We start from the raw sequence: 13,561 nt of genomic DNA, 5'->3' as shown, positions 1-13,561 counted from the left end.
TAACACAAAATCAGTTTTGCAATGACAAGTAGTGAACCGGTTGTATAGACTCTAGAGAGGATAAACAAGAATTGATACATCAAAATATGAGAAAACAAGCCTCACAAATTAAAATTTGGGTCAATACATCTTATTTGTTGTCTGAAAGAATTGAAGTTTCGAATGTAAGTAACCAGTAAAAAAAACAAGAGTTGAGTTGAAATGATAGCACAGAAATCGATCGTCTATGATATTAATTTATACTCCGCGGGGAGGAGTGGTACTGGCTGAAGATTGGGTCAGTAGACCCCAAGCTCCCTGGTGGTCATTATGTCCTGTGATGGCCTCCCTTGTCCTCCGCAAGGAGTGGTGTACTAGCTGAGCAGTGTAGGATCTGGTTTGTGACTGGTTTTGTTATGGTCCTGTTTTGTGTTTAGGAGTTTCTTTGTGTATTGTTATCTTTTCTTTGTGGACTGCTGTCAATGGTTGTAGCTTGTGGTCTTCTGTTTCAATGAAGCATATTTTACCACCCCCCCACCCCCCAAAAAAAAAAACACTTTTAGATTAAATTCAAAAGTGGGTGACTACGAGTAATATAGTGTAGCACATGAGTATGTCCAAGTGGTATAATTCGTCCACATGTAAGTGGATATATATTCTTTTTTGTTGCTTTTCTTAGCCGAAGTTAGAAGGGGAAAGGAAATTTTGCCACACACACTGCCATGGTGCTATTGGAATTTGAACATGAGCCTATTGGTCTACAAGTTAAGTTATTTTCCACTGTATTAGACTTCGTTGGCAAGTAGATATTTATTATAATATAGAGCCGAGGAGAAGGGGATGGTAAAACTAGATTTTGTGCTTTTAAAAAAATTGCTTATGGAATCAAATAAGGGTTTAGGCCAATTGGCCAAGACAATGTCTTCTCCTTTTGTACTGAGTTCGAACCTCCTATACTAATAGCTTTTTTATTTTAGACTTTTTATCACAAATTGTCCCTGAGGTTTACGAAATTATCACCTTTCATCCCTAACATTTTTTTGTGACACTAGTGGTCCTTAAGGTTACCATCCACACATCAAAATGGTCTTTGCCGTTAGTTTCCATCAAATTTTTTGTTAAATTGCTGACGTGACATATGTGTGTAGCCCACACATTTAATGGTATAGAGCCACGTGATTTTAAATATAATATAATATTTTTAAAATATTTTTATAACTTAAAATTCATAAAAAATTAATTAATTAATTAAAAGCAACATAAATCTTTTTATACATTTTAAAATATCTTTCATGCTATGTTCAAATATATATATATATATATGTGTGTGTGTGTGTGTGTGTGGAGAGAGATAGAGAGAGAAAGAGAGAGAGAGAAATTTTTAAATATATAAAAAAGATTTAAGTTGCTTTGAATTTTTTTTTATTTATGAATTTTAAGTTTTAAAAATATTTAAAATATATTATATTTAATGTCATGTGGCTCTATACTATTGGATGTGTGGGCTTCCATATTTCATGTCATCAATTTAATAGAAAATTTGACTTAACAAAGAAAGATCATTTTGATGTATGAAAAGAATCTTACGACCACTAGTACAAAAAAAGTTAGAACAAAAGATAATAATGATGTAAACCTCAGAAACTGATAAAAAGCCTTTATTTTATTTTAAAGTCGTGTTTGTCAAAACAAAAAAAAATGTTGCAGACGGGAGAAAGACTTGCTGGGGTTCAAATAGAGCCTTCTTTCATTTTGTTTTTTTGGTTTTATTTTTTATTTATAGTAATTAAATAGGTTGGATTGCAGTAAAATGAGACACAAACCCGAATTGACCCGGATTCCTGTAATTAAAAGGAAAAAGGCCAAAAAACATTCAAGAGGGCAGTTTCTTGATTCTCTGCTTTCCTTCACGAGATCGAGTCTCTAATTCTCTCTCTCTCTCTCTCTCTCTCTAAATCCTGAGCTTCTCTGCCTTAAGGCACTGGTTGCGAGCCTTTGCTGTTTTACTTTGCATTCTCCAATTTCAGAATTCACAAATTCGTATCGAATTTAGGGTCTTTAATCTGCATAGTTGTTATTGTCAGAGTTCTTAAGAGCAAACAGTGAAAAGCGAAGACAAAAAAGAATGGTAAGGAGGAAGAAGATGAAGCAGTGCTTCACCTTCTTCTTCTCCTATTAATTCATGGCCGCTTCTCAGCACCGCTGCGTTTTTGGTACTCTCCCTTATTCTGATTCATTCTTTGTTTGTTTCCCAGGATATTCCTTTAGAAAATAAAAATGCAATGATGAAATCTTGTGGCTTTCGATTTCAAATCCTACTCAATTGCAATGGGTTCGAATGGCAATTACTTTTCCCTTAACTTTAAGGGTTTTGTAGAAATTGGCTGAAAATCTTATGTGGGTCTTTGGGTAAATTGTAATGTTTTTCTTTTGTTGTGGTTAAATTTGTTGTGATGCAGTGGGGAATATACCTTATGATGCCACTGAGGAACAGCTTATAGAAATCTGCCAGGAGGTTGGCCCTGTTGTATCTTTCAGGTTAGTCAGTTGACTCACTTCCCAATTAGAAATTAGAAATTTAACATAAACCCGTTTCTTCCTGAACCCTAAATTGAATTTCTAGAACCAAAAGAAAAAAAAATTGAATATCATATCTCTTTGAATCCTATTTATGCTTTATATGATTCGCTTGGAGGTCAATATATCATTATTCCCGAAGGAAAATATTTAATCTTTAACCGCAAAATTATACCTAGATTTGTTGTCATTTTCTAATTCTATACTAGATGCTTTTTAATTCAAAGGTTGTTAAATAAGTTCTTGTGTTTGCAAAGTTATATGTTTTCGGATGTTAAATACGTTAAAGATAACTTTTGGAGTGAATTCAGAAGCGAAGTTCTGATTTTGCTTGAGCTAGCTATTTCCATTTAGAAGGTTGATATTTTATGAAATTATATCACTTAGGGAATCAAGATTAGTGGAAACTACTATATGATGTAGATAGTGTATGCTATATACCCAGACTTATGGGTGGGTTGAAAGTAGAAACATTTGTTGAATTTGTTTTAATCTGTACATCCTTTTTGTTTCAGACTAGTTATTGATAGAGAGACTGGGAAACCAAAAGGTTATGGATTTTGTGAGTACAAGGATGAAGAAACAGCTCTAAGTGCTCGGCGTAATCTTCAGGGTTATGAGATCAATGGGAGACAATTACGAGTTGATTTTGCTGAAAATGACAAAGGTGCTGACCGAAATCGAGAACAGGTACTAGGAGACTTTTAGCTACAATATTTTCCCCATTTTCTTTGCGCTTTTTTTTTAAATAACAAATTTCCTGAAGTATTGTTATAAGCAGTATTGTATTCTACTTTTCTTTTACTTTCCTATGCCTTTTATTAGAAGGGGCGTGACCTAGAAGAATATTGTACTATGATGCTAAATTCTTGGATTGCAAATCTGATCTGGATTGCCCGTATAAATTGCTGTGATCTTGTATTTGTTGACTCGTTGAAGAAGTTCTGCAGTGTTTCATATGCTTGACTGTGGTCTTGTATTTGTTGACTCGCAGAAAAAGTTCTGTAGTGTTTCATATGCTTGACCTTTGATTTGGAGTTAAGAGCCCATACGGGCGAGTTACACTCATAATTTTGCTGTTTGCTTTCATTATTCAGACTTTTATCTGTTAGTTAGTTTATTACAGTATTGTTTGCATTCTAAAACCCTTCTTTTTCAAATGTTCTGCATTTTATCTGTTAGATTATTACTTTTGCTATAGTACTGTTTCCCTGGAATTTGTCCAAATTAGCAAAATGACTGGTATCAATCATCTTGATTTGAAAATAGCAACAGGTAGGTGTTATAAATTTCGTTTTTATTGTAAGAGTAAAGTAATTATTTTTCACTTGCAGGGTCGTGGTGGACCAGGACTGACTGCAAATGTTGGTTAGTTTTCTTATCTCATTTTCTGTCCTTTTTTTTCCCTCTTATTTATTATTTGACCTAAGAGAAACCTGAAACTGGTTATTCTTTTTTCTTATGGGTGCATCATAGATCCACAAAAACAAGTAGTGGGCCCATCTGTTCATGTGGAAGCTCTTCAACATCAGCCAATTGGTCTCCATATAGCTATAACTGCGGCAACCGTCATGGCAGGAGCTCTAGGTGGTGCTCAGGCTGGTTTGCAGTCTAGTCAAAATGGCTTGCAGAATCAATTGGCATCAGCCAATGATCCTTTGACACTTCATCTGGCCAAAATGTCTAGGGGTCAGTTGAATCAAATAATGTCGGAGCTCAAGGTGAGCAGTTTGACTGAAGCTTATTTCTTTATTCTGGATCCATCTTGGTATGTTTTTCATACTCTTTCTGATGATAGGTAATGGCTGTACAAAACAAAGAACTAGCTCGTCAGCTATTGCTTGCAAGGCCACAGTTGCCAAAAGCACTTTTCCAGGTAAATTTCTACTATTTGTATTGGTGTTTATGTTGTACAGGTTTCAATCTGTAAATTTATTTATAATATTACACTTTCGTCATTTAAATTGTGTAATTTTATTAGAGAGTTTTGCTTGACGTCCTGTAACAGAAGATATAATTGAGCTGTGTATTTCTGGTTTCCTTCTGAAACTAGGTCATTTGGATTTACTTTTTTCTACAGTTTTTCTCCTCTGTTTTATCGGCATCCTCCTTATACCCTTTTTTGACTTCAATTCTTCTTGAACGAGATGAAGTTGTTTGAATAATTACTTGTAAAAAGGTGACAAATTATTGTGTCAAAGTGGGACTGTCCTTATGGAATAAGGCATATTGAAATTTTTATATATCTTCCTTGCCCTCCCGTCTTACTGGTCTCAACACAGATGGATGTGGATGTTATATGCACAAACTATTAATTAAGGGGTCAAAGCTGTTTACATTTCAATTATGCGCGTATAACATCCACATCCATCTGTGTTGAGTTTTAAATCTAGAAACACCCATCTCAATGCATTGAGTATGTATAGTTAGGTATGCTTGTTTCCATGTTTTTCTTTAACCTTTTTATTTATAGAATTTGATATCTTAACTTTCTTTTCAGGCTCAAATAATGCTCGGAATGGTGAGCCCGCAAACGGTTCGTTTCTCCTCCTAGAACTATCTATTGTCATAACAAGATTGTTAAGTACTTGAACTGGGTTGACCTTTTAACACCTTGACTCTCCTTTTTCAGCTGCAGATGCCAAATATCAGGCAAACTTTAAGTCAGCCCTCACAGCCTCCATTCAATGAGGGCCAGCAGGGTCAGCCACCAGCTGTTCAAACCCTTTCTGAGCTACCCCCTCCTGCACAGAATAGGTTGCAAGCTGGGTTGGTGCCCAAAGCGCAAGAAGGCCAATTTTCTTCGGTACCTCAAAATCCATTGGTTCGGAGCCAGTTATCTGCACCCCAACAACAACACATGCAACCTCGAATGCAGCTTCCACAACATGCAAACCAACATGTCTTGCAACAGGCCCCATTGCTTGGGCAGTCTGGAGTTACAACACTTCCTTCCATACACCCCCAGTCTTCAGGCGGTTTGCCCATTCGACCACAAACTCAACTTGCAAATTCTTCTATTTCAAATCAGAAAATGCAGCCTCCTTTGCTACAGCATCCTGGTCTGGTCGGACGTGCCAATTTGGGGCATAACACTCAGATGGTTCGTCCAAATGCTTCTGTACATCAGTCTCGTTTTCCTCGCCCTCTATCTGATGCCAGTTTTCAGGTGCCAACTTTTTCTAATTCTTGTCACATGAATAGGCAAATATTAATATCTAGCTGTTGTTTTGTTTTATGTTTTATTTTTTATTTTTTATTTTTTATAATTGGAAGAAAAATATCCATCCTTTCCTTCTTCGTCTTGGATGTCTACTTCCCACCAAAGCAGAGGATAAGAAAAAGATGATTAGTTGTGTTGATGCATATAATATTTTGTTAAGCTGGATAAAATTTATACATAATTTATTTTGCATGTTTTGTATTTCTGTAGTTAACAGTCGTAAAATCTCTTCCACTTTTCTGATAAGGAAGGTTACTTGTTTGTATTTACAAATACAAAGAACTAGGGTGGGAAAAAACTACCTCACCTTTCTAGTCTTTAGGTGCTTTTAGTTATCTTGCTAGTTTCACTATTTGTTGGTGTTATTTAACTTGCTATATTTGTAACAGCCTGGTCCCTCAATGTCTTCGGGAATGTCACTGGCAGTCAACAGGGATGATAATTTATCTTTTGAATCAGTTAAGCGCCCTGCAAAGCAAATGAAGTTGGACGATGGAAGGAGTACCTCTTTGTCAGCAGGGCGTCTGAATGTGTCTAATGCCAATGGATCTGCATTGCCTCATGTTTTTGGAGCTGGCTCAATGCCTGGGAAGCCTGTTCCTAACCCAGAAGAAGTACAGCAGTCTGAGAAACAAACTTCTCAGGTAATGTCTTCCCTTGGTGATTTTTTTGTTTTGTTTTGTTTTGTTTTTGTTTGTTTTGTTCCAGTTTACTTCTCGTGTCTTTGCTAGTTTGGTCTTTAAACCGGACATTATTGTGTAAAAAGAAAGATGTCTTGCTCTCAGTGATGCAGAAGGTTTTTTATTTATTTAGCATTTTGATTAAGCCTATATTAAATTAGACCATCCAACTCAGAACCAATAACTAATTGGCATTGGTGGAGCCTGATGTGAGAATTTATATTCTTAACACATCCCCTCACGTGTGGGCTCACAAAGCCAAACTCATGGTTCAATTATATGGTGCAAATTGGGCCTCAACATGGATGAACTTCTTGTTCTGGTATCATGTTGCAGATACAGCATCAAATGGAAAACCAAATTGCATTCATGGAAAGATGTAGGATTTCATAAATTGAAATGTTAGGCTTTAAAAAAACATGTGGGATTTTGTACTCGGCAGATTTTGGAAAAGTGTTTGGATTTCCACATATTTGAGTAGCTGAAGGATTTCGTTTTTTTTTTTTTTTTTATTTTCCTGATAATGGGTTTTTCTTTATAATATTTTTGGTGAACTTTTGGTGTTCTCTTAACTCGGTTTAGAAATGAAATATCAATTACAGATGAACTGTTGGTTCTAAGCCATCCCTAGAGATGATTCAACAACTCAAAGTACCTTTTTTTCGTGTGTTCTTGATAAACCAGCATGTATAACATAAAGACTTTGCCCCTGAATCTTAGTACGTTTAACTCTAGTATGTAGTTTATAGTGTCCACTGTATGTACTTATTAAACTGTATGATAATAAAAGTTTCTTCTTTTCCAAAAAATGTTGGGCAAGAAATGCTAAAGGGTAGTTGCCAATTTCCCATTTTATCTGAGTATCTGAGATCATATGTTTTCTTTTTCTGTCTCAGCTTCCACCTGGGGTGGAGTCTGCTCTACTACAACAAGTTTTGAGCCTAACACCTGAAAAGCTGAGTTCATTGTCTCCGGAACAGCAACAACAGGTCATTAAACTCCAACAGATGCTTCGGCAAGATCAGATTCAGCCATCGTAGCACATAGTCATAGATGATCGGTTTTGATGCGGCAATTCATTACATACATGTGCAGGCACCAACTTGCTTGCTCTACAACAACATAAAGCTTGCTATTGATTCAATCAATTTTGATTGCTTGTAATATTATGCCCACATAAGAGTCAGATCAATGGATCTGCAGTGCACGAGGCACCATATTATTCACGTAGCTTACACAAGCTTGTGTTTAGTGTAATCAGTAAATTAGTTAGAATAGGAAAATTTTGGTTAGTTTTTGTATCACAAAAATTTAAATTTATCTTCACTTGCATGCAATTGTCGCTTCACTTTTGATCAGCATCTTCTATTTGTACTTTTGCTCCCACGTGTACTTGGTTTGAGGTAATTCAAAAAAGTGCATCGGCATCTTGTATCACTTCATGATCTGTATCGACACTTTGTTCTCCAGACTTGATCTGTTGTTTTTAGTTATTTACGTGTACTTCTTTTTCTTGGTTATAATTTATGTGTTACTTCTAAGCTTGTCCAGATCTGCTGTCTCCGAATTTCCTATGCCCGTCCCTTGCATAAATTTTTGACATCTCTCCCCAACTTAACAGGTCACGAACATTGGTTAATTCCTATTGAGAAGTAAAAAATCTGATCTTTTCTGTCAGTGCTTATGGATCTTCTACTTGCACATTCGGCCTTACTTTCTCATAGAGGAAACATGAAATTTGAGGACAGCAGATCTGGACTCCTTTTAAGCATAGAGAGCTGATTTGAGGACAGTAGATCCAAGACTCAGCGTAGAGAGTTGATGCTTATGAGGCTAATTGTACTGTAAGGTTGTTTGGTGCGGCAGACTATTGTGAATTGGACTAAATTCTAGGACTGTCTTGGATTAGTTCGAATTGGTTTAAGTTGGATTAAGTACTGAGCTACGTTTGGTGTTGCGTTGGACTAGAAAGCTGGATTGCAAAAATAGTAAAGACCTATGTTTGGTGCTATGTCGGACTAAAAAATAATTATTTTATTAATTTCTCTATTTTTCTGTTTTCGTTTTTTTTCCTAATGTTTTCTTCTTTTTTTTCCTTCCTATTTCATTCAAAAACATTTTTTTTTCTTCCCTCCTACCTACCTTTCTTTTTCCACTCTGACCCAAAAAAAAAAAAAAAAACTCTCTTTTTCCATTCAAAAACAATTTTTTTTCCCTCGTCTCTCGAAAGCACCCTATTTCTCCAGACTAACCCAAAACCTTCATCTCCCTGCTGCAGAAAAAATAAGGAAGCATGCTTCCCTGGCCTCCCTAGTTTTGATTTAGGGTCTTTCAACTGGCCTTTGGGCTAGCTAGATCTGCTTCCCCATCCCTTTATACTGTTGGAGGTCTTTATTGGCAGAGACTTGCCAGATGACAGAGCCAACTCATTGATTTGAGCTTTTTCTCTCTCTTGTACGCCACCAGGAAAGCTCTTCTTCCTTCCCTTTCAATTTGGTCAATGATTATATCATATTATTGGATATTGAACTTTTTGGTTTTGTTGGTTTCCTTAGTTTGTCTATATATCAATCTGCCTTTTGACTAGCCCAAGCCAACTTGGAGCGGCAACTAGAGTTAATTGAAACTCATCAGCAAGTTTCGATTGGGTCTGTGGTGGTGGGATTTTGATTCAAGCCAAGGGTCGGACTCGCGTGTTCAAAACAGCGCTCTCGCTATTTTGCGAGCCATATTTCGGCATCGCTGTATTAGACAAGCGAGTCCGGGGTTTTTTACATTGATGGATTATACAATCCCATTTAAGTTAATCCTCTCCTTTACCAAACATGAGTTTCAAGTATTATATAACACAGTTCAGTCCAATGAGGCATGGTGAGGCATACCAAACATGAGTACTATTTATAGTGCTAATGGTAGTTAACAAATATTATTGGGTTTTAAAAAAAAAAACTATTATTAGCACTTCAAAAAAGTCATTATGCACTCGACTTTGTAATATCGTTGCAATAAGAAGTGTATTTCAAATTAAATACAAAATACCGATCACAGAACAATAGCATTATTTGAATCTAGTTAAAATGTTTCAACTTAAAGCAACACTAGAGTTTTAAAGGCATCCACAATCATATCGAGTGTGACGAGTCATATCACTAAAAAGAGCTGTCATCAAGATGATACACACAAATTTGACAATCAACCCTGAATCTTGTTGTAGCAAACCAGCAAGATAAGTTTGTGTTGACAGCAGCACCAATCTCATCCTTCTTTCCTTCACATACTTATCCAAAGCCTCTTCCACTTTCATCATCATTATATGCCTTGCCCTTGATTTTTTATCATAATTTTCAGCTAACTTCTGAGCCAAACATCTGGCAATGACAATGGAGTCTTCAATGCCAGCAGAGCCACCCTGGCCAAGGAAAGGTCCCATCGTATGCATGGCATCGCCAGCCACTGTCACGCTTCCTTTTCGAAAGTTTCCTACCAGAATGTCCCACGGCGAACGGTATCTCAAGCGTGTGTTAGATAATGATTCTGTGTCACTCTTGCTTATCATGTCTATCATTTCTGAAGGGAAGTCTTTGATTGCTTCTAATGTCAGTTGCCGAATGAGCTCTGGATCCTTTGGAACCTCTAACCCTGTTCATGTAAACAATTTCTTTCATGTATGTAATCAGAATTCAGTCATGGTTCTACAATAGTTTGAGCAATTTTTCATTTTGATTCCGTAAATTGTATTTTGTCCAATTAGCCTTAACAATTAAAGCCAAATCAGAATGGAAGTGTCAAATTAATTCATAGAATGTCAGTGTGACGTGCACGTGTAGAAATATTTCGATCTTGTGCATATGTAGGCTTTAGGCTAGCACAAAAGAAAAGGTCAAAAATACCACATGAGGGCGTTGTGTGATTATTTTGTGAGTTAATTTAATGAAAATCCGTTTTAAAGAAAAGAAGAGGTTTTTTTTCAAAAAAATTTATTGTACAAGCGATAGTCTAAATTATAAGGGGAAGAAGGTTTCTCACACACACCATAAAGGTGTCATGGGGATTTGAACCTAAGACCACGGGTTTGCAAGTCAAGACATTTTTCCACTGAGCTAGACTCCATTGACTAAAGAAGAGGAGATTCTAGTTGATGAAAACTCTAAATTGGTCATTTGATTAACTAGGGAATAAGAATAAGATTGAAAAAATAGGAACAGTGTGGACCGAGATAGAAAATGACCTAAACTACAAGGATCAAAATTATAATTTAGCCCCACTCGCGGAACTGAGCCAAATTGGTCGAGGTGTGCGTTAGCTAGCCTAGACACCTTATGGTATTTATAAAAAAAAATTATAGTTTGGCCATTTGGCCTAGAAATATGAAGATTATATGCACTCTATGTGCGATCCACAAAATCATAGTAAGCTGGAGTGGATGGAATCCTAATTGTAATTGATTTTGTGTTGTAGAGAAGAATCAAGAATTTACCTCCTCTACCATACATGACTTTCTGAGTGACGAACCAATAAACCAATTTATTATGAATGGGTATTCTTCCAACTGTGCACTTGTCACCCTTAACTTGGACAAAATGGTTCCCAAAATGATGACCACTTGGATACATTGTAAAACCTCTAACCTCCGATAATGAGAAGAGCTTTGATGGTTTTAGGTCAAGAAAATCCGCAACAACTGAGTTGGTTCCATCACATCCAATCAAAACCTGACACGTATAATTTTCATTTTGGCTTAATATTATTTTTCATTGGAAATTGACAAATGAAATATAACTTTGTTCACCTTGGCTTTGATGGAGCTTCCATTCTGGAGATGAAGACTTGGACTGGAAGTTGATGAGTCTAACCTAACAGAGAGTACTTGGCATCCAAGGCGTATGGTGCCACGTGGCAAGCTCTCTGCTAGTGCTGTGATCAGATCCATCCGTTTCAGGCATCTTGTTTCCCCACCTCTATAATTAATTATATTACAAACAATTATAACATGTTACATAATTTTGTGACACTACTTGTGTGTCCCTTTATTCAAATTATAAGGTTAGGCCTAAAAGATACATACTTCATGTAAACATGAAAGAGGTGGATTAGTAAGAGTAATGTTAATTACCAGAAAGAGGTGGTTTTCTTTTTTACTTACATTGATTTGTTTTTCGATTTCTTTATAGGGTTGTGGTTTTTGTCATGCCTAACTATGTGTATCTTTCTTTTTCTTCTTAATAATATAGGGAGATAGGAGGTAAGGAGGGCTCCCTAAAGTATAGGTCCTCTCTCCTTTCGGGCCAAGAGTGGATGTTTGCATTATCTGACCATCATAAAGGAGCAAATTTCGCCTAATCTTCTATTTTAAAATGACTTGAACAGATTTGATGAAAATATATGATGACTATAAGCATTATTGATGTACGAAATATGCAGAAATTAACTTGGGTCATATATACTCACACTTACCCAAGCGGTATTTCTCGTTGCTTCCCACTATTGAGGCATATGTCTCTAGCCCTAAGTATGAAAATAGCAATAACAAAAACAATAATAGTATAATTAATTGTGAATTTTTTTTGTTGATAAATACAGATATGGACATATATACCCTTGAAGCGGCATGGCAGTCTGTCTGAGCTTTGAGGCCACACCAAGTTCGTCCAAAGCTCGCCAACCATTTGTTCGAATTGTGATTCCTGCCCCGGTGGCACGCAGGGATTCTGATCTTTCCAACACCACACTCCTCAAACCCTTCCTACATAAGTTCCATGTACTAAATCATGTTGATCTTTACATATAAAATAATTACTATAATTGCCAGAGGGTATAACTCAATTCATTATGAGTATTTGGCCATCAAGTCCTCCTGTGACAGGTTTGAAAACCCCAGACACTCATGAATGCTTGTATGTAAGCCCCTTTTTCCCAATTGCTTGTACTTAAAATAAATAAATACTATAATTAAGCATAAATTAATCAACTACTTGTTCCGTTTTGAAATATACTCCAGTAGTAGTGAAAAATCAAAGTACCTATGAAGAGCAAGGGCAGTTGCAAGGCCGCAGATTCCACCACCAACTATGGCAATCTCTATCTCTTCAGCTACTTCCATATTTCTGACCACCCCCTCTCTCTCTCTCTCTCTCTCTCTCTCTCTCTCTGGGGTAGAAATATATGCTTTTTGGCTCATTTTTTAAACCTCAGTTACATGTAGGTCCTACCATGTACAGCACAAGCTTTGTCCTTTTCCAAAAAGCTTAGAACATCTCTAGGAGAGTTTAGCCGAATTCTAGATAAAATAACTAAAAAGCTATTATAGCAAATCACTTAAAAGGTGTTTCCTCCAGCAATGTTCTCTATTTTGACTAATCTGAAATTTTTTTTATATTATTTTCTCTTCTCTTTTTCTCCCTTTTTCTCTTGCAAATCCAATATTAAATAAAAAAGTAGAAACCCAACCTCACCAACCTCCCAAATGTCTCTGTCTCCCTCTTCCTTTTTCTCTTTCATCCTAGCCAAATTCTCTCTCCTCCTTGCTAGATGTAGAGAGCCAAAAGTTGGTTCTCCAAAATAGAGAGCCAAGTAGGGAGTTTGCTTGAGGAGGATTTTCCTTCTTTTTAGCCAAACTAGCTAGGAATAAGAGGATAGAGAATCTATTGGAGATGCTCTTAAGGAGTCTTAAGCTAGCTAGCCAGCTAGGTGCTTACCTTTGAAGTGTATAAGGTTTTCGAATCCTAAGATCATATTGTGCTACTTGGAAAATGACATGTAGGGTTGATTGTTGAATGCCCAAGGATTTGTACTAAACAATGTTTAGTGGCTTTTGGGGTACTTTAAGAAAGAATGTTTACATTTTTAAAAGTTAGAAATAAAATGGTTCATAAAACAGTCCCTATTTCATTCAGGACATAAAAATAACTCATGTCAAGCTAGTTCTCCAATCTATTCACAATTGTTTGATTTCCCAAGATATATTGCTTATGTCTCACTCATATTTTCTCATTGGCCATTCGGTTCAAAGTTTAGGAGCTTGGAGTTGGAGAATGAGTATAAAAGAGCGTTATCAACAGCTTGGGACGAAATTGATTTATTTAGCTCATACACGTCCTAATAT

General features: G+C 36.3%; 2 protein-coding genes across 3 annotated transcripts; one reads left to right on the top strand and one right to left on the bottom strand.

The window, feature by feature from the left end:
• Positions 1–1,793: 1,793 nt before the first annotated feature.
• LOC103336147 (cleavage stimulating factor 64) lies at positions 1,794–7,896 on the top strand. Its single transcript, XM_008239175.3, has 10 exons — positions 1,794–2,192; positions 2,439–2,517; positions 3,072–3,246; positions 3,891–3,924; positions 4,033–4,277; positions 4,355–4,432; positions 5,057–5,092; positions 5,189–5,725; positions 6,169–6,423; positions 7,356–7,896. Exons 1-10 carry the CDS (start codon positions 2,162–2,164, stop codon positions 7,497–7,499), a joined length of 1,614 nt encoding a protein of 537 aa, XP_008237397.1. The 5' UTR covers positions 1,794–2,161; the 3' UTR covers positions 7,500–7,896.
• Positions 7,897–9,483: 1,587 nt separating this feature from the next.
• On the bottom strand, positions 9,484–12,627 carry LOC103336148 (monooxygenase 1-like). Of its 2 annotated transcripts, XM_008239176.3 has the most exons (6): positions 12,480–12,627; positions 12,056–12,202; positions 11,914–11,964; positions 11,249–11,417; positions 10,937–11,171; positions 9,484–10,098 (listed from the first exon to the last, which is right to left on the bottom strand). In XM_008239176.3, the coding sequence occupies exons 1-6, from the start codon at positions 12,557–12,559 to the stop codon at positions 9,566–9,568; spliced, it is 1,215 nt and encodes a 404-aa protein (XP_008237398.2). In that variant the 5' UTR covers positions 12,560–12,627; the 3' UTR covers positions 9,484–9,565. The 2 variants fall into 2 exon arrangements, with proteins under 2 accessions (XP_008237398.2, XP_008237399.2); XM_008239177.3 differs by lacking the exon at positions 11,914–11,964.
• Between the last annotated feature and the right edge of the window lie 934 nt (positions 12,628–13,561).

The sequence above is a fragment of the Prunus mume genome, linkage group LG6 (assembly GCF_029339155.1).
Source record: "Prunus mume cultivar Tortuosa linkage group LG6, ASM2933915v1, whole genome shotgun sequence".
In the NCBI taxonomy this organism is placed as follows: domain Eukaryota; kingdom Viridiplantae; phylum Streptophyta; class Magnoliopsida; order Rosales; family Rosaceae; genus Prunus; species Prunus mume.
This window is presented reverse-complemented; position numbering and strand designations above follow the sequence as displayed.